This window comes from Lethenteron reissneri, chromosome 10, assembly GCF_015708825.2.
Source record: "Lethenteron reissneri isolate LAM-NWPU_2019-01 chromosome 10, ASM1570882v1, whole genome shotgun sequence".
Lineage (NCBI taxonomy): Eukaryota > Metazoa > Chordata > Hyperoartia > Petromyzontiformes > Petromyzontidae > Lethenteron > Lethenteron reissneri.
In genome coordinates this window covers 10,066,146-10,090,754 of record NC_083788.1, presented here as the reverse complement: position 1 = coordinate 10,090,754, position 24,609 = coordinate 10,066,146, and the positions used below count along the sequence as shown (strand labels likewise).

The window sequence follows — 24,609 nt, the reverse complement described above, 5'->3', positions numbered from 1 at the left end:
TTTGCCCGTATTTAAACGCGGCGTTGAACCGCGCGCGTTGACAACGGCGATGCAGGTGGGAAGAAAACCCCCCCATCGACACCTCCCCCCCAAAAAAAGTCGAGAGCTTCCGCAGATTTCCACACAACTCTTCGTTTGTCATCGATGGAGCCGCCGGCCTGAAACGTCGCCGAACGCGGCGCCACCACTCACGGCCCTCCACGTGGCGTTTACCTCCCCGAGTCCTTGACAGGGTTGTCCGTGCAACTCGCAAACAGGTGGCAGGATACCCACGGCCTCCCAGCGAAGCCCCTCGTGTTCCCTCCCCCCGCACCCCCTCGGTTAAAACTCGAGACCTGTCCCCAACACCCCCTCTCTCTGTCTCTTCTCGCCATCGTGTTCGCCTGCCCGCGGTGAGTTCTCCGGCGGCTAGCTGGTTGGTTCGTGGTGGTGCTGCTACTCCTGCTGCTGATGATGTCTCCACGTATCGTCTTGGTGCTGTGGGCCCTCCTGGCCACCGCTGCGTCGGAGTTCCAGGAGGAGGATGGCGTGCTGGTGTTGAACAAGGCCAACTTTGAAGAGGCGCTTGCCACCTACCCCTACCTCATGGTGGAATTCTGTAGGTACCCGCGCAGACGACGCACACATAGGCGACGCAGTGTCGGATTATACCTCGGAGCAAAAGTAGCTACTACGTGTGTAGTAGCTACGGGGCCCCGCACTGTTAAGGGCCCGCGCTAAATGCTTTCAAGCTATCAATTTCGGATCAGTGATTCTGCACTTGCTCTATTACTATAGTACTATACCGCCTTCAACTTTTATGAACGACTGGGTGTTTAAGGTTAGCGATTTGTCGTTTATCTGGCTGTATAGCAAATGAAAAAATGCAATAACTTTACTATGCAAGTAAAGATAATTGTGTTTTAATCAATTTTATTTTATATTTAGGGCCCCTTGATAACATATGCTACAGGTCCCCGCGCTCGCTTAATCCGGCACTGAGACGATGCACAACATTCCCGGATTTTGACATGAAATGTGTCTGGTGATGTGTACCGAGACGCTGCTGCGTTGGTGACCCAACACATTTGTCAAGAACACTTGTGGCGTGAAAAGTATAATATAGGGTGCTTAAAAAAAATGTTTAACACTTCGGAGAATTTGCAACGATGCCACGGGAAATGTACCCCCTCCAGGCTCTGTAGACCACCTGGAGAAGATTCCAGGCCACGCGTTGACAACGATGGCGAACGAGTGGAGACCCTTTGACTTGTTGAAGTTATTAACATACTACATTTGTTATCACGTCACAGTGTATGTTATCCGTTCTTTTCCATTAAAAACGATAGTCCCATATAAGCGTTGAAACTATTTTGAAGCACCATGTATATACAGTTGGTGACGTTTCGGGCAATATCCCTTCATAGTACATAGAGACGAGACAAAGTGGACAATGATAATTTTCGATTTAAAGCTTTCGTGACTGCAGGGATTCATCTTCTTGGTTCTTTCGGTAAAGTCACGTAGAAGGGAAATAATTAATAATAAAAATAAAACATAATTAAATAATTCTCACGACGTTTCGGCCACAACGCAAGCAGCCGTCCTCAGGTGAAGAACAGGTCTGTCGGGAAGACACCTGAGGACGGCTGCTTGCGTTGTGACCGAAACGTCGTAAGAATTATTTAATTGTTTTATTTTTATTATTTTATTATTTCCCTTCTACGTGACTTTACCGAAAGAACCAAGAAGATGGACAATGATAGTTGGAAACTGCACGCTAAGCCATGGGACCTGCTAAACACTTCAAGTAAATTTGTGTCACTCTTTTTATCGCCACGTGAATAGTTAACACCGCTATTGCGTACGACACAAACCCTTCAATAATCATCAAGACTGTATCACCACATCGACTGACACGTTCACGTATCCTCACGCATGCATTGTCGTGCCCACGTGCTTGAGAGCTCTCGGGCGATGGTGACCAGGGCTTTAATTCGTTCACACGACAGGCCCAGTCTAAAACGTGCTTTCTTGCGAAACATACGAACCACCAAAGTGTGCGCATGTATTGCAACATTTCATCACGGTCTATTGATTCGTAGAACTTTTATATAACGTCACCCGCCCCCCGCTCCACTGGAGTGGCTGTCTGGAACTCCCTGGAGTCGAGCGGATGCCCTTCTGATAACATTGGTGGAGGGGGGGGGGGGTAAGCGGTTGCAGGGGATGCGCCTTTACCGATGACGTTTCATAGCAGTCGTACGTCGTGTCCTCCGTATGTTACTCCTTAATCAATACATCGCATAGCATGTGCAGCATGGTGTCTCATGACCAATTGCAAAGCCAGATACGATGCAACATAGCACGTGTGCATGTGCTGGATATCATAGGACACGTCTGCTTAAGTAATGGAATAGTAATGCGATATTCGTGTCAACTACCTCGCGTGGTATACACGAGAAGGTCGTGGGTTCGATCCCGACCCTGACGCCTGCTGCTGTATATGTGGAGTTTGCGTGTCTCTCTCTCTCATCATCATTATCACGGTGGCTAGGAGATGTTAACTACCTCGCCTGGTATACAGGAGGCCGTGGGTTCGATCCCGACCCTGACGCCTGCTGCTGTATATGTGGAGTTTGCGTGTCTCTCTCTCTCTCCGTGGTCGCGTGGATTTTTCTCCGGATTCTCCCGGTTTTCCCTCCATATTTTTAACCACGCGATTTAGAGTATTTGGCTGCTATAACATTTCCACGTGGTAAGCCACTTCGTTGAGCTATCATTTGTGATGGACAGGTCGTTTCTGAAAGAAAAAAACCCTATATAGCTCATGTGGGCCTTACCTGGTTAAAACTAAAACAAACGTTTTGTTTAAATAGTTTTAGTTTAGTTTCACGCAGTGTCTATGCGTGTATACGTTCACAAATACATTGCATACGTGTAGCATATGGAGCATACGTGTGCATATAAATGTTGAGCTTCGTTCGCACCGTAATGCCCAACAGCAAGCCAGCTACGATATAACAAAGCGCTTTATGCATAAATGTATCATCATAGGACACGTCTGCTTAAATAATGGAATAGTACTGATATATTCCTGCTACCATGTCGGAACAAGAGCACCGGACTTTCCGTATTATGCTTCGGAAAGTAAGACGCAATCCCCAACGACTCAGGACCGGGCGTCAATCAAGTTACACAAATCTGGTTACGCACGAACACCGGATTATAAGACGCACCTCAAACTTTTGCACGAATACCGGATTATAAGACGCACCTCAAACTTTTGCACGAATACCGGATTATAAGACGCACCTCAAACTTTTTACCGAATACCGGATTATAAGACGCACCTCAAAGTTTTGCACGATACCGGATTATAAGACGCGCCTCAAACTTTTGCACGAATACCGGATTATAAGACGCACCTCAAACTTTTTTTTTTACCGAATACCGGATTATAAGACGCACCTACAACTTTTGCTTTCAAATAAAATGTGTGTGGGGGGGGGGGTAGTGGAGGTGCGTATTTAATCCGGAAATTACGGTAGTGGCACGCGATATGTAGTAAAAAAAAATCTATGTATATTCACGTTTCTAGTTGAAAGGTTAGCGAGTCGAACTTGCTAAGGATTAGCAATCGGCAGCTCTTTGGCAATCCACCGTCAGACAAAGGTCATCCTCCATGCCGCCGCCGTGCCCACAGCGAGGGCTGTTTGACCATACTTCACCACGCTGGTCATGGCTGCGAATCGGTGGAGGACAGCTTTAATGTATCACTCGCCGCTGATGTGAGTTCGTGGCCGGGAATCGAACTCGGATCGCCAGTTTCATTCCGCCGAGCGCGCTAACCGCTGCGCCACCGCTCCCTCCCCCATGCCTCCCCACTTATGCGGGATAATCTTAGTTATTCCACAAGGTGGCGGCACCGCACTACAACCATCATCACGATCAATCCACTGCCTCCCAAAGCCGGATCATGCGAAGCAGCTGCGCGCGAGCTGATTTCATTGCTCCGTTTCCGCGTCGCACGTAACCCCTGGGTCGCGTGTCTCTCTCTCCCTCGACTGCCACTTCGTCGTTTGTGTGTGTGTGTAGATGTGTTGAACTTCTTTCGCACCGTACGTAGCCGACTGTGTTCGTCGGGAGGTGCGGGATGGGTGAGGGAAGCACAACAAACTTAACGCAAAAAAGCAGTTCTAAAGAAATCAGTTTTCAATCTAGGCGACTTAAGAGTGCACATTCGAGTGGCTTTAAAATATCGGAAAGGAAGAGCGAACCAGACGGCCGCAGGAGGGCATCTGAAAACGCGCGATGCCATCGACCGTCTTTGTTCGACGGTTTAGCACATCGCCCCTTCTCGCGACGTCCCCTGCCCAATCCCCGCATACTTATTTTTTGTCCGAGCAGTCACGAAGCTCGAACTGGGATATCTGAATGATCGAATTTGTCGGGTATCATGCACGGAGATCGCTTCGTCCACATTCCCACGTGCTCATTGTGACCCGCCCCCGCCACGCTGGGCGTGGCTTCCAGGGGGTTGCCCGCCTTCGGGTGCCTGGGCATCTCGACTCGCCGTCATTTCCAAAAAGGGGGCCGAGTATTCGACCTAAAAAAAGGGGGGGGGGGGGAGTTGATTGCAATGTTTTAGTCGATTCGTGGACTTTTAAACTGCGCATCAGATGGTCGCCACCCCCCCCCTCTCCCACCTCCCCCACCGCGATGCCCCCCCCCCCACCAGCTCTCGCCGCAATGTGGCGCTGACACCCCCCCCCCCACGATCCCCTCCCTCCCGACGCACATTCGAAATGTCCTCCTGCACGGTATCCATGCCGCGCAGCCTTCGCCTGAAAGTTTTGAGAATGCACGGCTTGAGGTGAGCACCGCTGGGCTACTCTTCCCAGCTCGGGTCAAAATAATGAGCGCCTGCATCTCCAGCGCGGTGACGTCGCCCATCTCCACCCACGTGAGTTTGAAGCTGGGAAAGAAACGATTAATTCAATTAAAAAAATCTAAGTTGATTCATCGAGTTTTTTTTTTGTGGGCGATTTATATCGGGATCCTTGACAGCCCCGCCTCCTGAAGGCGGGAAACCCCCGAACAAGCCACACCCAGCGTGATGCGTGCGGCTGATGATGCCGTTGACGTCACCAAGGCCCGCTCACCATCACCTCCCGTCCAGCGGCACACGTGGTAGAACGAGAGCAGTGAGACCTACTTTTTTGATGGCAGTTATTTTTGTGTCATCCGACGACTGCAGTCGAGTTGATCGAACCGATAATCGTAAGGAGTAAATCGATTACTTGAATAATCGGATAGCCTGGATTTTTCGCAGTGTAAAGCTACTGCTGCTGCTGAGATCCAAGATGTGGGATTTGGTGGTAACAGCAGTGGGCGGCTGTGGTGCCGACGATGATGATGGTGATGAAGATGATGATGATGATCATAATAGAGGGTTTTTTTTGTTGGGTTAGATCGCTTAAATATAAATGTGTCGTTAAATCCGCCACCACCCGCGACATAGCACATTAGTAAGGTGTGTCACGTCAACAAAACATTAATTACTAGTTCAGCACAACGGTTGTGTGTGGGAGAGTAGACCCACAACGCTCACAATTGTGGCGGGTTTTTAGCGACAACATTTATATTCACGCGCTCTAACCCCAAGGAAAACAACAACAACCTTGATTTGAAGCTTTCGTGACTGCAGGAATCCATACTCGTTGGTTCTTTCGGTAAAGTCACGTAGGTAGAAAAAGAAAATTAATTTTATATTCTTTTTTTATTTTAAAAAATATATATATATATAAATACATTTTCAAGAAAATGAAAATTAATTTTATATATTTTTTTTATTTTTAATAAAATAAAAAATAATATAAATTAATTTTCATTTTCTTTTTTTATCTACGTGACTTTACCGAAAGAACCAACAACAACAACCTCTATTACAAATGACGACGACGATGTCTACCCCCGACTTTACTGAAAGACCCAAAGAATATAAATTCCTGCGGTGACGAAAGCTTCAAGTCAATATTTTCTCACGTCTGTTTGTTTGTTCATGTTTGTGTTTGTTGCGGTTGCACCCGAGTCAAGAGGTCGCATGGCTCGCAGGGCTCTACCTAATAAACGAACTGAACCATCTTCTTGGTTCTTTCGGTAAAGTCACGTAGAAGGGAAGTAATAAAATAATAAAAATAAAACAATATAAAATAATTCTCACGACGTTTCGGCCACAACGCAAGCAGCCGAAACGTCGTGAGAATTATTTTATTGTTTTATTTTTATTATTTTATTACTTCCCTTCTACGTGACTTTACCGAAAGAACCAAGAAGATGAATCCCTGCAGTCACGAAAGCTTTCAATCGAAATTTAAACGAACTGAAACTGACTCCCGACAGATGCCCCGTGGTGCGGCCACTGCGAGAAGCTGGCTCCCGAGTACGCCAAGGCGGCCGCAGAGCTGGCCGATGGCGCCGATCAGGGAGCTCGCGTCTCCAAGGTGGACGCCACCGAGGAGACGGAGCTGGCCCAGGAGTTCTCGGTCAAGGGCTTCCCCACCCTCATCTTCTTCAAGAATGGCAACCGCAACGAGGCCAAGAAATACGAGGGTGGGTGGCTCTCCCCTCCGCTGTGTCGATGGCGTGGCCCGCACGGACCTCCAGCCACCACCACGGGCGCTTCTGGGAATTGATAGATCTCAGATCGTCCCCTGGGAGATCATTCTAAATGGTTAAGTGGGTGCTGGTGGCGGCAGCCGTGATCCCTCCTGTCCTCTGGGTGGTCGGTCACGCTGTCGCTGGAGGGTTTGAAAGGTGCCCTTACGGACGGCACGGATGGATTCTTCAGTTGTGATTTGAAAATGGGCTCGTGCGAAGACGTGTGTCTTCTATGATCATCACCGAGTGCAAGTGTGACGTAGAGCCGACACGAGGTTGGGAGGGGAGGGGGGTCCGTTCTTTATTTCTCCACAGTCCACACGCTTGCCCACAGCCCTCTCGCAAACCGTTCCCCAGCCTCCTCCTCCTCCCCCCCTTCCACTGTTGTCACTCCACTGCCCCCCTCCTTTTGGCAGGAATCCTCTCCATGACCCTTAACCCACTGCCCCTCTCCATCCCTACCCCTTACACGAGGCTATCGCGAAGTCGATGCTTCACAGGTGGCTATCGCCTGCCGGCGGGGGGTGATGTTGCTACCAAGTGAGTAATTTGCGAGGACATTTCGACCAATGTAGACCTTGCCGTGAGGACGTAATGGTCCCAAGTGGGAACGGGTGGGACGTCTGTAAGTGAATAAAACTTGCGTGCGATGTAGTCGATTTTAACCCGCGCTAGCGGCCTCGAGATGAAGAGGTGCATCACCCCGTGCGGTGCGAGAAGTCGCAGAACTCCTTCCGAGAAGAGCCCTTCAAACAAGTGGCTCTATCGCCTTTTTCGCCAGTATCAAAGTATGAAAACATTAACCCGTAAAAACAAAGTTTTTCACTATAAATCCTTTATATGCGTGGCGGCTAGAGTCCTCTCGTCCTCTGGCTTGAGATGGCTGCCACCTATGGGTCAGATGATTGCCTGCCACCATTAAGAAATTGGTAATTAAATATAATTTATTTTTTCCTAAAAAGTGTAAAGTTTTGGAAATAAATTTTCACGAAAATAAATTGTCACGCACAACGAGTCTGTGTGCAAAATGTCAGCTCGATTGGATCACGGGAAGTGGGTTAAAAAACGACCGAAAGATTTGCACGGTCGTAAGCGCGCAAGCAAGCAAGTGAACTTAATATAAAGGATTTAAAAATAAGAATAGGTTTTACCCTTTCCATCAATAAAGTAGGAAGTGTTAAGATGTTCGAACATCAAATTTCAAACTTTTTGCGAGGAATCAAGTGTGCATCAACCACACGCGCACACGCACATTACTAAGTAGCGAACATTCAAACGAAGGTGCTCTGCTGTAGCTGCTCGCCCCGAGCTTGTCAGTACTCTCTGCCCTTCTTTGTTCGCCTTGTGGCGTTGGACACTGGTGAGACAAGGCCATGAAGCATGCTGCCGTCTGTCGCTAGTGTAGGTCAATCAGTTTCAAAGACAATGCGTTTAATTGATGATCGGAGCCGTGTTTTGTTTGCGTGTTTACCGCAAGCGCTGAGTGTGGTCAATGCAGTCAATTGATTCCTTTGCAGAAGGGTTTCTATTTGGTGTTCGAACATCTTAGGGGCCGTCCATAAATGACGTCACGCATCTGGGGGGGGGGGGGTCAGACATTTGTGACGATGTGTGACGAAGGGGGGGGGGGGTTGAGAAATGTGACGTCACATCAAAATGCGCAACTTTAAATATAGACAACACGTTCTACTTAATTAGACTTTTTAATAAATGTTTTCTCCTACAACGTCAGAGTGCAGCGCCACATTAAATACGCGCTACAATGACAATAGTTTAAAGCGGCGATTTGAAGCATGTTTTATTTTATGGGGGGGGAGGGGGGCAAAGCTTTGTGACGTCATATTTGAGGGGGGGGGGTCTGACTTTTTGTGACGCCGTATGACTGGGGGGGGGGGGGGTGGGGGTCAAAAATCGTCCAAAATCGCGTGACGTCGTTTATGGACGGCCCCTTAACACAACTCCTGTTTTATTGCTCGAAAGGGTGAACGCATCTTCTTATTGTTCACGTGACTTTAGTTGTTGTTGATGTTAACCCACACGCTTCGCTCCAGAGACACGTTCATCCTGCAGCGGTCAACCAGACGGGGCATTTTGTTTGAAATTCTCACACCTGGATTTTCGTCAATTTTTTAGCGAAACACTTCACGTGATTACTTTTTTTTGTACGTAGAGGCATTGTGGCGAACTTCACCCAGGCTAACGTTCAGGGGGGAGGGGGGCTGAAACCCAGGGTTCGTGACACTGTGACCCCCACCCCCCCCCAACGCTCCGAGCCAACCTCTGGCAGCGTGATGATCCTAGTAGCACAAGTGGCTACACACGTAGCTACTACACGTGTAGTAGCTACTACATATGTAGCTACTACATATGTAGTAGCTACACATGTAGTAGCTACGGGCCCCGCACTTTCAAGGGCCCCGCGCTAAATGCTTTCAAGCTACCAATTCCGGTTCAGTGATTCTGCACTTGCTCAATTACTATAGTACTAAACCGCCTTGAACTTTTACGAACGACTGGGTGTTTAAAGTTAGCGATTTGTCGTATTATCTGGCTGTATAGCAAATGAAAAAATCGATTTAAAGCTTTCGTGACTGCAGGGATTCATCTTCTTGGTTAGACACTCCAAGCCTGGGGCGTGTCATTCAGACGCCGTCTTCTCGACAGACCTGTTTCTTCACCTGAGGACGGCTGCTTGCGTTGTGGCCGAAATGTCGTGAGAATTATTTTATTATGTTTTATTTTTTATAATTTTATTACTTCCCTTCTACGTGACTTTACCGAAAGAACCAAGAAGAAGAAAAAAAAATACGATTACTTTTCTATGCAAGTAAAAAAATGTATTTGTTTCAATATTTACGTGTTTTTTTTAAAGTAGGGTCCCTTTATAACATATGCGGCAGGCCCCGCACTAGCTGAATCCGGCACTGCTGGCAGCCACGTCGCGTTGAGGAGACCACGGAGACGATGGCTGAGGTCCCCAGGGACATTGTCCGCCCGTGGCGCGCAGGAAGCCGGAACTCGGATGCCATGGTGCGGTGGATCAGGAAGCAGATGGGGCCTCCGGCCACCGTCGTGGACTCCGCCGAGGGGCTCGACAAGATGAAGGATCTCAACGAGCTCGTCCTCGTCGGCTTCTTCAAGGTGGCGACGTGCGAATGAGGACGATGGTGACATTGGAGGATTGAATTTCGATTTAAAGCTTTCGTGACTGCAGGGATTCATCTTCTTGGTTCTTTCGGTAAAGTCACGTAGAAGGGAAGTAATAAAATAATAAAAATAAAACAATAAAATTTCGATTTAAAGCTTTCGTGACTGCAGGGATTCATCTTCTTGGTTCTTTCGGTAAAGTCGCGTAGAAGGGAAGTAATAAAATAATAAGAATAAAACATGATAAAATACATTCTCACGACGTTTCGGCCACAACGCAAGCAGCCGTCCTCAGGTGAAGAGATGGGCAGCGGTGTTTCATTCTTCACCTGAGGACGGCTGCTTGCGTTGTGGCCGAAACGTCGTGAGAATAATTTTATTATGTTTTCTTTTTATTATTTTAATACTTCCCTTCTACGTGACTTTACCGAAAGAACCAAGAAGATTGGAGGATTGATCGTGATGTTGTTGAACGTGGTGGTGGTGGTGGTGGCAGCAGTGATGATGATAGTGAAAATGATGGTGTAGAATTATTGAAGATGATGGTGGTTATGATGATGCTAGTGATGATGATAGTGAAGATGATGGTGTAGATGATGACGGAGAACATAACTACAGCATTTACAAAAATAATGTTTACGCATATATCAAAGTTCTGTACGTATTGCACGTGGTGATGGCGTTGATGACTGTGATTGCTGTGGAGACCGTGGTTGGTGATGATGATCATGATGCCATGGTTCATGATGAGCCTGATCCTGTGGACACCATGCTTGGTGGTGATGGTGGTGGTGGTGGTGACGCTGAACGGCAGGAGGATGGGCCAGACAAGCAGGCCTTCCTGGCCCTCGCCGGCGCCACGGACGCGGTCCCCTTCGCCGTGACGTCCGAGCCGAGCCTGTTCAGCGACCAGGGCGTGGAGAAGGACGGCCTTGTGCTCTTCAAGAAGGTGATCAACTCCTCCGCTCGCCACTCTGCTGCCCCGGCCGCTGCCCATCTCGCGGTCGCCGCGTTGCTTCCTCATCACACAGTCGATCTCCCCGTCGAGGACCTGCCCCACCGGCTAAGAAGACTGTTTTCTGTGTTTGTGAATTTGTGTTCTACGTGTTCGCGCGTGCGTCTTTGCGAATCGCTCCTGCGTTTTATCGTGGATCAACGTCGTGCCGTCGATCGTTTCGGACGTCGCTCAAAGCGAGGACTGAAACCGCGGCTTCGCGCGTGTCTGCTCCCGTGGACAGTTTGACGAGGCCAAGGTGTTCTACGACGGCGCGATCGACAAGGAGAGCGTCTTGAAGTTCATCCAGAGGCACGAGCTCCCGATGGTCATCGAGTTCTCCAGCGAGGTGAGCTTGAGCCTCCGCGGAGCCGCGGCGACGGTGGCGATTGCACAAGGATGGCGGAAATGGTGCAGCGGCGTTCGGCCTCGCCGTCGCAACAAAGACGGCGGCCACCGGCGTCGCGCAGCGCTTTCAGATGCGCTTATGCGGCCGTCTGGAATGCTCTTTCCTTTCGATTTTAGGAAACCGATTTGAGCAATAATCGAGATTGAAGACTCAATTCTTCTTTTGTGTCTAGTTTGTTCTCCCTCCCCCACACGTCCGATTAGCGCGGGTGGATACGTACGGTGCCAAAGAAGTTCAACGTGCATGCGTACAACAAATTACGTGGTGATACTACATTGGCAGTGGTGCGCAAGCGTGCATCAAAAGACAACTCAACTAATTCGTCAATAACACTGTCACCTTAACAAGAAAAACTATAGAATTGCCGAGGATTCGGGCAATGGCCCGTCTTCTTGCGGCCAATGCAGAGAGGGGTGCATTGGTCGAAACGTTGCCTATAATTATCACGTACGATTTATATTCAAAGCAGTGCTATTGATGAATGTGTTGATTTCTTTTCATTTTGTTAACATGATAACGATCGATGCGCCTGGTATACACGTTGAACCTCCTCTGCACCGCACGAAGCCAACCGCGCTAGTCTTCTCACACTAATCCACCCGCTCACCCCATCCCGGACGCCCACTCGCAAACTCTCCCGCTTATCGCTCGCTCGCTCTCCACTCAACTCGCTCGCCCGTCCACCTCCGCCCATTGCAGATCGCCAACAAACTCTTCAGCAACAGCATCAAGGTCCACAACGTCCTCTTCTTCTCCAACGGCACGGAGAACCTCCAGGAGATCAAGAAAAACTTCCGGGAGGTGGCCCCGGAGTTCCGGGACAAGGTGACGCCTTCGCGTGCCCTTGCTTCGAGTCGACGTCCGTCGTGGCCATGTCAAAGGCGTGCGTTTCAATCGCCGTTGCTCGTGTGCCGGGTTTGAAGCCGCTCTTTCGCATTCACCGGGTTCTCAAGGGGAGCAGGCTGATGGCCCTCGGCTCGGTCGCTCCGATGCCTGCAAACCTGAGCAAAAACCTCCGCCGTTTTACGTTCGGCTTTAATGCGACGGCAAAAATTCCAGCGCGGAGAATTGGAAATGTTGGTTTTCGATTGGCGAGTGGCTGAGCAGTCTCTGAGCAAGGTGCGACTCCGGAGTGAGGCCTACTGACGTGACAATTGAAGTACACGGAGATCAGTTTATAGATGCCCCCTCGATCTCTAATGAGTCTCTTTTTTCCTGCTGAACCGGGTGCTGATTATTCTTTTCATTGAGCTGGTTTATCCGGGAAAGCCACAAATCTCTCTTTTTTCAGGAGGGTCCTGCCACAAGTGTTTGCATCAGCAGGGGCGACGATCGCGATGTTTCTCAAATAAATGTATCCCGGTTATACTTCGGACGCCGTCTAGCACGTGACGTCACTGGGGGGGGGGGGGCCGTCTTTAAGGGGCGCCACGGTAGCAAGATGTTAACTACCTCGCCTGGTATGCAGAAGGCCGTGGGTTCAATCCCGACCCCTGACGCCTGCTCTATATTTGGAGTTTGCGGTGTCTCTCACCGTGGTCGTGTGGATTTCTCTCCGGGCCCTCCGGTTTTGTCCCTCCACGTTTAGAATCAACATCACGCGTTTAGAGTATTTAACTGCTGTACATGTCCACGTGATAAGACACTTCGTCGAGCTATCAATTGTGATGGCCAGGTCGCTTTTGACAAAAGAGCTACGTGGCTCAGTGGGGCCTTACTTAGTAAGATCAAATAAAAATAAAGTTTCTACGGCCCCCGCGCATGCCAACGGCGCACAGCGCTTCGTTGTGGCCGGAACCTGCAGCGCTGATGGGGGGGGCGGCCTCGTGTCTCCCACACGCGCAGATCCTCTTCGTCTCGATCGACGCGGACGTGGAGGAGAACAAGCAGGTGCTGGAGTTCTTCGGGGTGGAGACCGAGGACTGCCCCACGATGCGTCTCATCGAGGTGGAGAAGACCATGAACAAGTTCAAGCCGGACTCGGACGACTTCTCGGCGGAAAACCTGCGCGCGTTCTGCTCGGGATTCGTCGAAGGCACGTTGAAGGTAAGTGCCGTTCCACCACCAACGATGACGACAATGATAACGACGATGATGACGACGATGACGATAAAGACGACCATGATGACGACGACGACAATGATGACAATGTTGACGATGACGACGACGATGATGATGATGATGATGGTGACGCTAACAACAACGATGAAGATGACGACTGGGCTATATAGCTTAGTGGGCCTTACCTGGTCACATCAAAACTTGAGTTTTCAGAATGGCGATACTAAATGATGCTGTTGTGTTTGCTTTGCCGTGCGACAGCCGTTCCTGAAGAGCGAGGAGGTGCCCCTGGACTGGGATCACGGCACCGTCAAGGTCCTCGTCGGGAAGAACTTTGAGGAGGTGGCCTTTGACAACGACAAGAATGTCTTCGTGAAGTTCTGTTAGTATTTTTGTCTGTTTGCCTCTTCGTGACGAATATTGAGCCAGAATCAGAATCTCTGTTTTTATCCTGGAGAAATCCGATGAGCTGTGAAGCTCTTGTTCATAGATGTCCGGTGAGATGAACCAGATTCAGGAGGCTTTAATCCATCATCGAGACGCATGAGTGGGCAATGACTGGTTTTGATAAGAGGATCTTTAGAAGAGACATTGGGTGCTGATAGGGTTGGCACCTATAAGGTACAAAAAACACAGCGCATGTTTCCCTCATTTTGTGGGTTCAGTTTGTGAAATTTCACGTATCTACGCGGCTGTTTATACCCAAAATTCGCTCTCTGCAGTCGGACGTGCGCTACTCGGCAGGCAGCGGTGCATTGAGGGTAGGGTGGCCGTACGATCCACGCTACGCGATTTCGCTTTGCGCCGCCATTTTTTTTCGGGAACACATCTCACCTCTACCGCCTCTACCGCGTAAAGCGAGGACAACTTGTCTTGAAGAGAACTGCTCGCAAATGCGGGAAGAGGGGAGAACTGCTGGACGTGGAAAAGCGTTGTCCCGAGTGGTGGATTCCAGGCCAAGGCTTTGGTCGATGGGCGAAAGCTTCTTGCTCCTCCCCCCTCCTCCCCTTCCTCCTTCCTATTCTTCTTCCGTCTTCTTCTTCGTCGTCTTCTGTACGACTGCTAATATCGATGGCAGAGCAAACGGCTACAATTTCACATTCGTGTGGGTCAAGCCAGACAGATAACCCGCGTCTGGAGCAGCCGAGTAGCGTATCCCCGCGATGTCTCTTTCGTATTCGTGGATCGGTGGCAACGCGTCGTTACTCGTTACATTGGTGCGTTCTGGACGAGCGCAATCGCACACTACTACTGGAGAGTTTTTTTCATTTTCCGCTTGTACATCGGGTAACCCCGCATCTGCCTGCCATGGTTTCCCATCTAGCGCCTGGACTCTGGAACTCTCTCCCACTACGAAATGCCAAGCAGGATCTCTTAAGCCTGTGGACATTTTGAACGCTTGTCTTGAATCTTATCGCTTTGCACTTCCGTTCATTCAACTTGTAACTAATTCAGCAAAAATGGGTTTTAGTTCTTTTGTTTGTTTTTTATTATTATTTTGCAGCGTGTCTTAGTGTTTAATGTCGTGAGTTACCTTCGTGCTGATTGTCTGCTGCTGCCTTGTTACTGCGCTTTTAGATCCTTGATTTTTAAAAAAGCGCTTTTTACGTGGAAATAGCATTTATATTATTATTGTTATTACCCAACTGACACAAGCAAAAAGAAACCACAGACCTACAATTAATGCCACGGGGGGAGAATTACATATTTCCCAAGGCAGCTGCCTCTACAAGGGGGGAACAATCCTCGGAAAACCCGGACAGGTGGAAGTCCCCGCCACGGCGGTGGGGCGTCTTCCTGACTCATCTCCGAACCTGTGACCCGGAGTGACAGTCTCTGCGGGGAATTTCCAAACTCAGATTTGTCATTCAGTGGCTTCCCATTAGGGGGTTGGAAAGAAACCCCAGTTCAAAGAAATAACTTACTTGATGAAGAAATATATAATGTTTTGTTTTTGCTCTACCGTGATTTTTCTGCAACCTCCGTTTTTCCAAGACGTGTTTTAATTTTTCTCTTTTACCAGCGCCCGGGTTTTTTCTTCTTCTCTGATTAAGTAATTGTTTTCACAGTCTCTTCCCGTTTGTCCAACGAGTGGAAATTTGCTCGTACGTAAACGATTTTCTCATAATAATAACATTAACGTCCACTTGTAACGCTGCTCCGCACTGGCATTCGCTCGCGCGTGAAGAGAGAGAGACAGAGAACGGTTCGGAGGCACGCTGGAAAGGCCGCAGCAAAATTCCTCCCACGAAGCTCTGCGGTCCTCTACATATTAAGATGTTATCGGCCAACCGATGAGTGTTGACGCATGTCGGAGGAAACCGGAGTTCCCGGAGAAACTCCCACGCGTGAGGGGGAAACGCTCGATCCCGTACAGATGAAGCGGCTAGAGTCCTCGATGTTTACGGGGAAAGGGAGTTTCACGCAACATCTGCGCGCAATCCACCAAACCCTCGCCGCTGCCTCCACAGCGCTGCGTAACCACCCCCCCCCCCCCCGCTTCATGAATCCACTTCTGCGTCGCGTTGTACCGTACTGCGGTGGGTGCGCGTGTCCCCCCCCCCCGCATCTGCCGCCACCAGACGCGGAGTGGTGCGGCCACTGCCAAAAGCTGGCGCCCGTGTGGGACGAGCTGGGCGACCGCTACCAGGAGCGCGACGACGTCGTCATCGCCAAGATGGACGCCACCAAGAACGACCTGGAGGCGTTCAAGGTGACGAGCTACCCGATGATCAAGTTCTTCCCGGCGGGCGCTGGGCGCAAGGTGAGCAACCGGCGGGGTGGCTGGGCGGTGGCGAGATGTCGACGACCTCGCTTGGCGCACAGGAGGTCCTTGGGTTCGATCCCGATACTTGGCGCACGTATATTTGGAGTTTGCACGCTCTCTCCCATTTGGTTTGCGTAGAGATTTTTTTCTCTGAGATGCATGCGTTTTAGAGTATTCGGCCGCTATAAATGTCCACGCGATAGACCACTTCGTTGAGCTATTATTGGGTAGCTCAGTGGGCCTTACCTGGGAAAGTACGAATAGTTTTAGTTTCAACGTTGAGGCCCTGGCGTAGTCCCTGTCTATCCTCATCTCTCCTGACCCCCTTAGCTCCTTTTTCTTTAATTCCCCATCATCTCCTCTCTTCCTTTTTCCGTCCCTTTATCCACACATCATGTCCTTGACTGTACCCCCCCCCCACCCCGCCCCCACTCTGCCACAACCACCCCTCCAGTGGTGGATGTGTCGCGTGGGTAGCAAAAAAAGCTGCTCGCGCTAAACTGCGTGCCGATGACCTGCAGATCATCGACTACAATGGAGACAAAACTCTGGAGGCGTTCAGCAAGTTTCTGGACAGCGGTGGGAATCCAGAATCCGAGACGGCGGAAGAGGCACCCGCAGACGTGAGTCGCTTAGCACGAGCGAGCGGGCGAGTCAGCGGCCAAAGGCGGTCCTCGTGACGACCGTTCGATGCCGCGTGGCCTGTTTCTGAATACAATGAAGGTTTCATGGGTTAGATCTCGTAAATAGAAATGTGTTGTTAACCCAGCATGAATTAGTAAGGTTTGTCGCGTAAACAAAACGTGCCATTTAGTTTCTACTTTATCGTTATCACGTGGTAACTAATTATCATGTAGTAACTAATTATCATGTGGTAACTAATTATCACGTAGTAACTAATTATCACGTAGTAACTAATTATCACGTAGTAACTAATTATCATGTAGTAACTAATTATCATGTAGTAACTAATTATCACGTAGTAAATAATTATCAAGTAGTAACTAATTGGCACGATTTGTTTACGTAACAAACCTTACTAATTGGCTTTGTCGGGTGGCGGTGGGTTAACGACACGTTGATAATTACGCGATGTAACCCATAAACCCTTTACTATGAATAATGTTATAATTGGGTTTTTACCCTTCTATCTGGCAACAAATCTGACACCTTTTTTACGCCTTTTGGCGTCATCTGGTCCAACCCATGTGAGACTAGGCTCTAAGGAAAGCTGTCTCGGGTGTGGACCAATCAACTTCAAGGACAGTGCATACATTATCAGAGTTATGTTTTTTGTTTGCATTATGACTGCAGGTATTGTGGTCTATGCAAACATGACTCCTTGTAAAAAGGTGTCAGTTTTGTTGCCAGATTAAAGGGTAAAAAAACAATTCTCATATTTTTTACTGCCAAATAAGATTCCAATGGGATGAATAATGTTGTTGGTGAAGGCCTACTACTACATGATCAACTGTTCCTGAACAGCCCACGCGCGTTGTTGCAGTGTGCCTCATGGTGCGTTTTTGTGGGGTTTTTTTCTCTTTTTCTCAGGATGAAGCGGAGGTTGAAGATGAAGTCGATCAGTCATCAGACAAGAAGGATGAGCTGTGATCTTGTTTGTTGTTAAGCGCGGGTCATCGTGACTTCACAACCCATTATTTAGACACACCGCACGTGCAAGGATTTGTTGTTGTTGTTGTTGTTTGTCCGTACGACGGGAGTCAGGAACCCCAATGTGTTGCTCTCCATTTTGGGGAGAGACTTTTCAGACGGACTGGGCTAAAACAATCAATGTCTCTTTTTAGAAAAAAAAAATATATTTTTACCGCAGCAACTCACGTCGAGATTAAACCAAGGATCTCATCGTGGGTGTCAACATCGGAGCCTTACAACTGCAGCTCTTTGAAAGGCTCACCTTTGCCATGTCTCCTCGCACAGTCTCACAGCAAGTGCGTGATTCATAGTGGAGTCAAACCTTGGATTGCGAGCATAATTCGTTCCGGAAAAGTGCTTGTAATCCAAAGCACTCGTATATCAAAGCACTCGTATACAGTTGTGATCACGTGACGCTCGGCAGACAAAGCGTATACACGTACTACTCGTGTTGCAAGACCTCGCTCGTTTATCTAATGAATATTTCTTTAAAAAATTTGCTCGTCTTGCAAAACACTCGCAGACCAAGTTACTCGCAATCTAAGGTTTTACTGTAGATAGTTAATTCTTACGCTCACGATTTTTCATGCCCGCCACCATCGTTGCCTATCCACTGCTGGATGAAGGCCTCGCCACGCTGTCTGTTCTCGCCACCCATCCCACTCCTCCTGCGCGTGAACTCATCTCACTTCATCGAAATAAATAAAACATTGAAATGATGATGCACGTGTTGGCGGTGGTGCACAAGCACAAACAACAACGCACATGAAACACATGAACCTACAGCACCTAAAGAGAAAACATAATTGGTGACGTTTCGGGTAATGACACCTTTTTCAGCTCATGTTGCAGGCGTCGTCTTGAGCTGCCCGGCCACCACTATACACGACGACGATGACGACGACGATGATGACGATTGCACGATCCCTGACTTTGAATTTGTTTGTCGCCGCAGACAGGGTGAATGGTTGCCCGAAAGTCACGTGACTTAGACTTGTGTGTGCTGCGTGTGACGTCACGCGTCTGTTCCGTTCAGCACGTGGCCCCGGCAGTCTGTTGAAGGCTACACGGGGGGGGGGGGGGGGGGGGGGGAGGTCTCCGTGCGTTAGGTGTTTCTGTACCCGTGGCCGGGCGAGTGAATGCGAGTGGATGATCAAGCGGCGCTACGGAGGGCGTTGGCGCGTTGCGTGAAATCCGTGCGTAAGGGTGGTTGTAAATGAGATCATTCATGGGTGTTATAATGTGGGGCAATTTCCTCGGTTAACCTACAAGCAGCTTGGGTGTTCACCCTATAAGCACTTTGAGTGTTCACCCTACAGGCACCTTGAGTGTTCATCCTATAGGCACTAGCCTATAGGGTGACATCGCGCGAGGGATCGACGCTTGGGTTTTTGAAATGGTTCTGAAACAATTTACGGGGCCTGCAATGAATGATGGGCGATGGAGGGTTCTGGGCGGCTGCGTGACGAGCGTGGGGCGGGCAGGGGGGGGGCAGGGGGCCTTGCTCGCCCCCAACTACCCCCAGGTGGTCAAAGCCACGAGTTTTTGTTCTAAATGCGGAGGGAAAAACCGGAGGACCCTGAGAAAAATCCACGCCATCACAGGGAGAAGAGAGACGCACAAACTCCAAATATATAGGCGTCGAGGTCGGGATCGAACCCACGTCCTCCTGCATACCTCAAACTCCTGTTTTGTTGAAATTGAAACTGAAGGTGGTTAACTTGTCGCCACCGTAGCGCAGTCGGCCCAGGTCTGTGAAACCTGTGCAGTACGAGAGCAGTGGAGGTGCAACACAGCGCCAAATCAATTCCTGCCACCTGAACACAGATGCTTAATTCCAATCCTGACATGCGGCAAACCCCAGCTGGGAGATTCGTCGATTATATTAATTCAATTTTTCAATTTAAAGCTTTCGTGACTGCAGGGATTCATCTTTTTTGTTCTTTCGGTAAAGTCACGTAGAAGGGAAATAATAAAATAATAAAAATAAAACATAATACAATAATTCTCACGACGTTTCGGCCACAACGCAAGCAGCCGTCGTCATGTGAAGAACGGCTGCTTGCGTTGTGGCCGAAACGTCGTGAGAATTATTTTATTATGTTTTATTATATTAATTCACTACAAAATTGCATTCGATTGCAGTACTTAGAAATGTTCAAATACTTGGGACCCTTTAAATGTGGCGGCCACCATGATATTCTTCCTCGTGAAGGTGGGAAACCCCCCTTATAAGCCACGCCCATTACGTCACCTAACCCGCCTATAGCCTCCCGTCCAGCGGCACGCGTGACACTTCTTCTCCGACAACTATTTTCGTGCTATCGCAATGGTCTTGAGTAAGCAAACCAATAATCGGTGGAGTCATCTGTGACCGAGGTAATGGGGGAAACCCGGCTTCATCGTTTAAAGGGTTCGACAATTATGGAGAGGATTTTGTGCCAGAGGCTCGGGTTTGGGAGGGTGGTGCGTGCGAGTGAGTGAGGCAGAGGAGGGTGACAGTGTATACGCGTGTGTGCATTATGGGGGAATGGTGGCGCAGTGGTTAGCGCACTGAGCTGCTATGATCCCGGCAAACCGCGAGTTCGATTCCCGCACACGACCAAAAAAAAACCAGTAAAGTGAATACCTGAACCCGGTCCTGGGCTCCCCCTAGGTCGGACTCGGCGTCAAATGATGAGAATCCTGCTGGTGGTATGTGGACATCAGCACCGGGGAGACAAAGACGGCTAGCCGTGGTCTTGGACACCCACCTCCTCAAACTTAATTTGGAGCTTTCGTGACTGCAGGAATTACTCTTTGGTTCTTTCGGTAAAGTCACGTATAAAGATACAATAATAAATTAAATACTAGCATACGACGTTTCGATTGCAACACAAGCAATCAGCATCAGGTATAAAATGAAATAGAAACACAAATCTAGTATACTTAGAAATGTAATGTAATACAACAGAGAGTCGGATAACATAACAGTCAACACCCTACCTGGTTGATTACGTTCTTCCTGAGAATGCTAAATGTGTTACCCACCTCCTCGTCGTGTGCTCGCGAACAGCACTTGCCTCAAAGTCTGTTAAAGCCTCTACGGGTGATCTTTGTGTATTGGAGGGTGTGTGTGTGTGTGTGTGAGATTCTTCAGTATAAGCGTGTACGCTTATTTTCGGTCAGTGTCCAGGAGTGTGATCAACATTTTAAAATGTGAATTTACCAGTTTTCGTTTGAGTGCCAATTCGAGTAAGTGTGGGTGGGCGAGTTGCATAATTCGCAAGGGCATTTGCCCCCAAAGATTCTGTTAAGGCTACTCGGGGGATGTTTGTCTTTGTATAAATCCTGACCACTGGTTCAACACATGTCGTAGCTACGGGCCCCGCACTTTCAAGGGCCCCGCGCTAAATGCTTTCAAGCTACTACATGTGTAGTAGCTACTACATATGTAGCTACTTTTGCCCAGATGGATAATCCAGCACTGCCCCCCCCCCTGCCACCCCCCCCCCCCCCGTGATCCGTGGATCAAACAATTCGCCGTCTGTGCGAACGCCGTCGCCGCAAGAGGTCAAGACGCGCGCTTGTCGCGACGGTGACCTTCGCTGACTGCGCGTGACGAATGAACGAGCAACTGTCGCCGCGAGATGATGGTCGAGTCTGGTGACGGAGTGGCAGTCGAAGGAGGGAAATACCCCCACACACCCTCCCCCTCCCCCCCCCCCCTCCAAAGAGTACGCGATCACCACGCGGAGAAGGGCCGGTTCGATGAGACGAGCTCGATGTGCTGGAAGAACGAGATGGATCGCGGCATCCGCAGGAACGGGAAGGGCTGCGGGTGAGGCCTTCATCCAGCAGTGGATCGATCCGTGGCTGCTGCTGCTGACGCTGCTGCTGACGATGTCGTATTGGCAAAACAAGCAACGTATGCAGTTGCGTTGAAGGCCAGCAGACGGGACGCGCTGCCTTGAGGGCGAACATTACCTTTGAACGGCACCACGTTGCGCGTGGCACGCGGTGCGAAATTGTTGAAGTGAACTCTTCCTCCGGACAGCCGAGGTGTCTGGGGCAGCTCCAGGGTGCAATGCTGTGGGAGGAGGTCATTGGCAATAACCAACGAATTTCGATTTAAAGCTTTCGTGACTGCAGGGATTCATCTTATTTGGTTCTTTCGGTAAAGTCACGTAGAATGGAAACAAAAATAATAATAAAATATAACATAATAAACTAATTCTCACGACGTTTCGGCCACAACGCAAGCAGCCGTCATCAGGTGAAGACCAGGTCTGTCGGGGAGACCTGGTCAGAATTATTTTATTATGTTTTATTTTATTATTTTTATTGAAATAACCAACGACTCATCCATCAACAGCACTGCCCTGAAACATGAAGCATTTACAGCACGTGTTCTGTGGGTTATAAGACACTCTGGAAGGTTCAAGCGCTATAGGTGTCAATACGGGTACAGTTACACATCTCGCCCCCCCCACACGCATGACGCACCCCTACCGGATTGTAAGCCGCGCTCATGTTTGCTTTGCTCTACTCACGTTTGCTTTGCTCTAAAAAAATACAGGGAGGGTGGGGCGTGTCTTATAATTCGGAGAATAAGGTAGATGGAATATAAAGACAATGTGAACTATTTAAAGAAAAAAGAGTTTACTTTGTTGAAAACATCAATCACACTCCGACACAGCGACCTATTATACCAACACACATCTACTGTTCTTCATCTCTCATCTCACTTTTCTCCCCTCCACGCACTCTCCTGTCTCTCCCCTCTCATCTTACTCTACTCCCCTCCACGAACTCTCCTGCCTCTCCCCTCTCATCTCACTCTACTCCCCTCCACACACTCTCCTGCCTCTCCCCTCTCATCTCACTCTACTCCCCTCTACGCACTCTCCTGCCTCTCCCCTCTCATCTCACTCTACTCCCCTCCACACACTCTCCTGCCTCTCCCCTCTCATCTCACTCTACTCCCCTCCACGCACTCTCCTCTCTCCCCTCTCATCTCACTCTACTCCCCTCCACGAACTCTCCTACATCTCCCCTCTCATCTCACTCTCTGTAGCTACTACATATGTAGTAGCTACACATGTAGTAGCTTCTACATGTGTAGCAGCTACTTTTGCTACGAGGATAATCCGTCATTGCTCGCAACCCAATCGCGATTCTGACGTCACCGTCGGTTCAACGACCGCGTGGCCAAGCAAGCACGAGGAAGTCACGTGGCTTCTCTGACAGGAGCTGCCCGGGGCACCCACTTCCCCGTGACATTTCCAACCCCTGGGACTCTCTGCGACCGTGATGACTGCCAACCCACAGGGGTGGCGACGATTCACCCCACCCACCTCTTCCAGCGAGCCGTGATTCACACCACGCCCGGCCGCCTTTGTCTCCCCCAGTGGCGATGTTTCCACACCCACACACCTGGTACTCATTTGAGGCTGAGTCGACCTAGAGGAGGACCCATCACCGGCATCAGATAATCGTCAGCGGTGTTTGTGGCCGTGAGCGTGAATCGACATCGGCTCGCCGGGTTCGTAGCGCAGCGCGCTAACCGATGCGCCACCGCTCCCCGCACCACACACACACACGCACCCCCCAACACCCCCCCCCCCCCCAACACTCTCCCGCGCAGGAACAAACTTTGCATGTGAAAGGAGATAGGCATCTGGTTCCCCTTCTCCATTACACCAAGGACGCGTGTTCTGGGAAACGGACCATATAGATATTGTCAGTGTCTCTCAGTTCCGTATAGCTTTGTTATCTATCGGCCGTTCGTGTGTGTGTGTGTGCGTACACACATAATTGGCATGCAGAGCTATCCCCTCCACCCCCCCATTCACTCTCGTCCCCTACGGCCACTCAAAAAGAAGACAAATCTCTCCCCTATAAACTGAAAAGAATGTTGGGGTAAGTGCTGTTAGCGAGTAGCACCTCTATGAAGGCCGCCACGGTACAACAGAGGTCGCAATCGGGTACCCGATACCCGTACCCTACCAGATACCCGGCTACCAGGTACGGGTACCCGTTTGCGACCCTGGTGCGGCCGGGTACGGGTACTGGTAGGCCGTGAGTCACTGGTGAGTCACCGTTTGTCACTCATTTCGGGTAGGGTACGGGTAGGAGTAGGGAACGGGTACCCATTTGCGACCCTGGTGCGGCCGGGTACGGGTAAGAAATAAAAACCTGTTTGCGACCTCTGCGGTACACACAGGGGTGGGTGGGTAGCACCACGCCCGGCCGCCTTTGTCTCCCGAGTGGCGATGTTTTTGCACATCGCACCAGGTACTCATTTTGAGGCTGAGTCGACCTAGTGGAGGCCCAGGACCGGTTTAGATAATCGTTACCGGCGTTGGCCATGAGCGGGAATCGAACCCGGCTCGCCAGGTTCGTAGCGCAGCGCTAACCACGACACACACAGACACAAGAGATCACGCGCGGACCACGCACCTCGTCAACGCGATGATAGCAAACGACTCCCATGTGTGACATGTGTATACCGTGTTCTGTCGCCGTGCGAACAATCAATTGATTTTTTTATTCCACCTGCACGGTATCCATGCGGCAGCCTTACACCCTCCCGACACGTGCAGCAATATGAAATCGCTACTGTGTATCGAGTCGTTGATTAATATCGCGACGTATGGAAATTCTATGCAAATGTTATGGTTTTGCATAACGACGTGCACAACACAATACAAAGTAAACAGAAAACAGGGCAAGTAAAAAAATGAACGGGGGGGGGGGGGGGACCTCCTGTATTATGGACAATCAACAACAACCGCCATTCGCCACTAAGTGGCGGTGACGTCACCACGACGCTTGTGCCAGGCCATGTGCACCTTGAGGCCACGTGAAGTGTCGAATGCCCGCTGGCAGGAGGTCACGGGACAGACCCAGCAGGTGCCACGGGTCGACTGACTGAGATGACCGAGATGGACAATC

At 49.7% G+C, this 24,609-nt stretch overlaps 1 protein-coding gene across 1 annotated transcript; it reads left to right on the top strand.

The window, feature by feature from the left end:
* The first annotated feature begins 342 nt into the window (after window positions 1-342).
* On the top strand, window positions 343-18,393 carry LOC133340598 (protein disulfide-isomerase-like). The gene is made up of 11 exons (XM_061548951.1): window positions 343-598; window positions 6,385-6,594; window positions 9,650-9,783; window positions 10,604-10,738; window positions 11,028-11,132; window positions 11,892-12,017; window positions 13,038-13,238; window positions 13,515-13,635; window positions 15,836-16,017; window positions 16,542-16,643; window positions 17,572-18,393. The coding sequence occupies exons 1-11, from the start codon at window positions 451-453 to the stop codon at window positions 17,629-17,631; spliced, it is 1,524 nt and encodes a 507-aa protein (XP_061404935.1). The 5' UTR covers window positions 343-450; the 3' UTR covers window positions 17,632-18,393.
* The last annotated feature ends 6,216 nt before the right edge of the window (window positions 18,394-24,609 follow it).

What these genes read in the sequence shown, in the direction of transcription:
- LOC133340598 (XM_061548951.1), top strand. Translation starts at nt 451, where the DNA reads ATGATGTCTCCACGTATCGTCTTGGTGCTGTGGGCCCTCCTGGCCACC. An exon ending in TCATCGAGTTCTCCAGCGAG is followed by an intron (nt 11,133 to 11,891) that starts GTGAGCTTGAGC and finishes CGCCCATTGCAG; the next exon opens with ATCGCCAACAAACTCTTCAG. An exon ending in TCGTCGAAGGCACGTTGAAG is followed by an intron (nt 13,239 to 13,514) that starts GTAAGTGCCGTT and finishes GCCGTGCGACAG; the next exon opens with CCGTTCCTGAAGAGCGAGGA.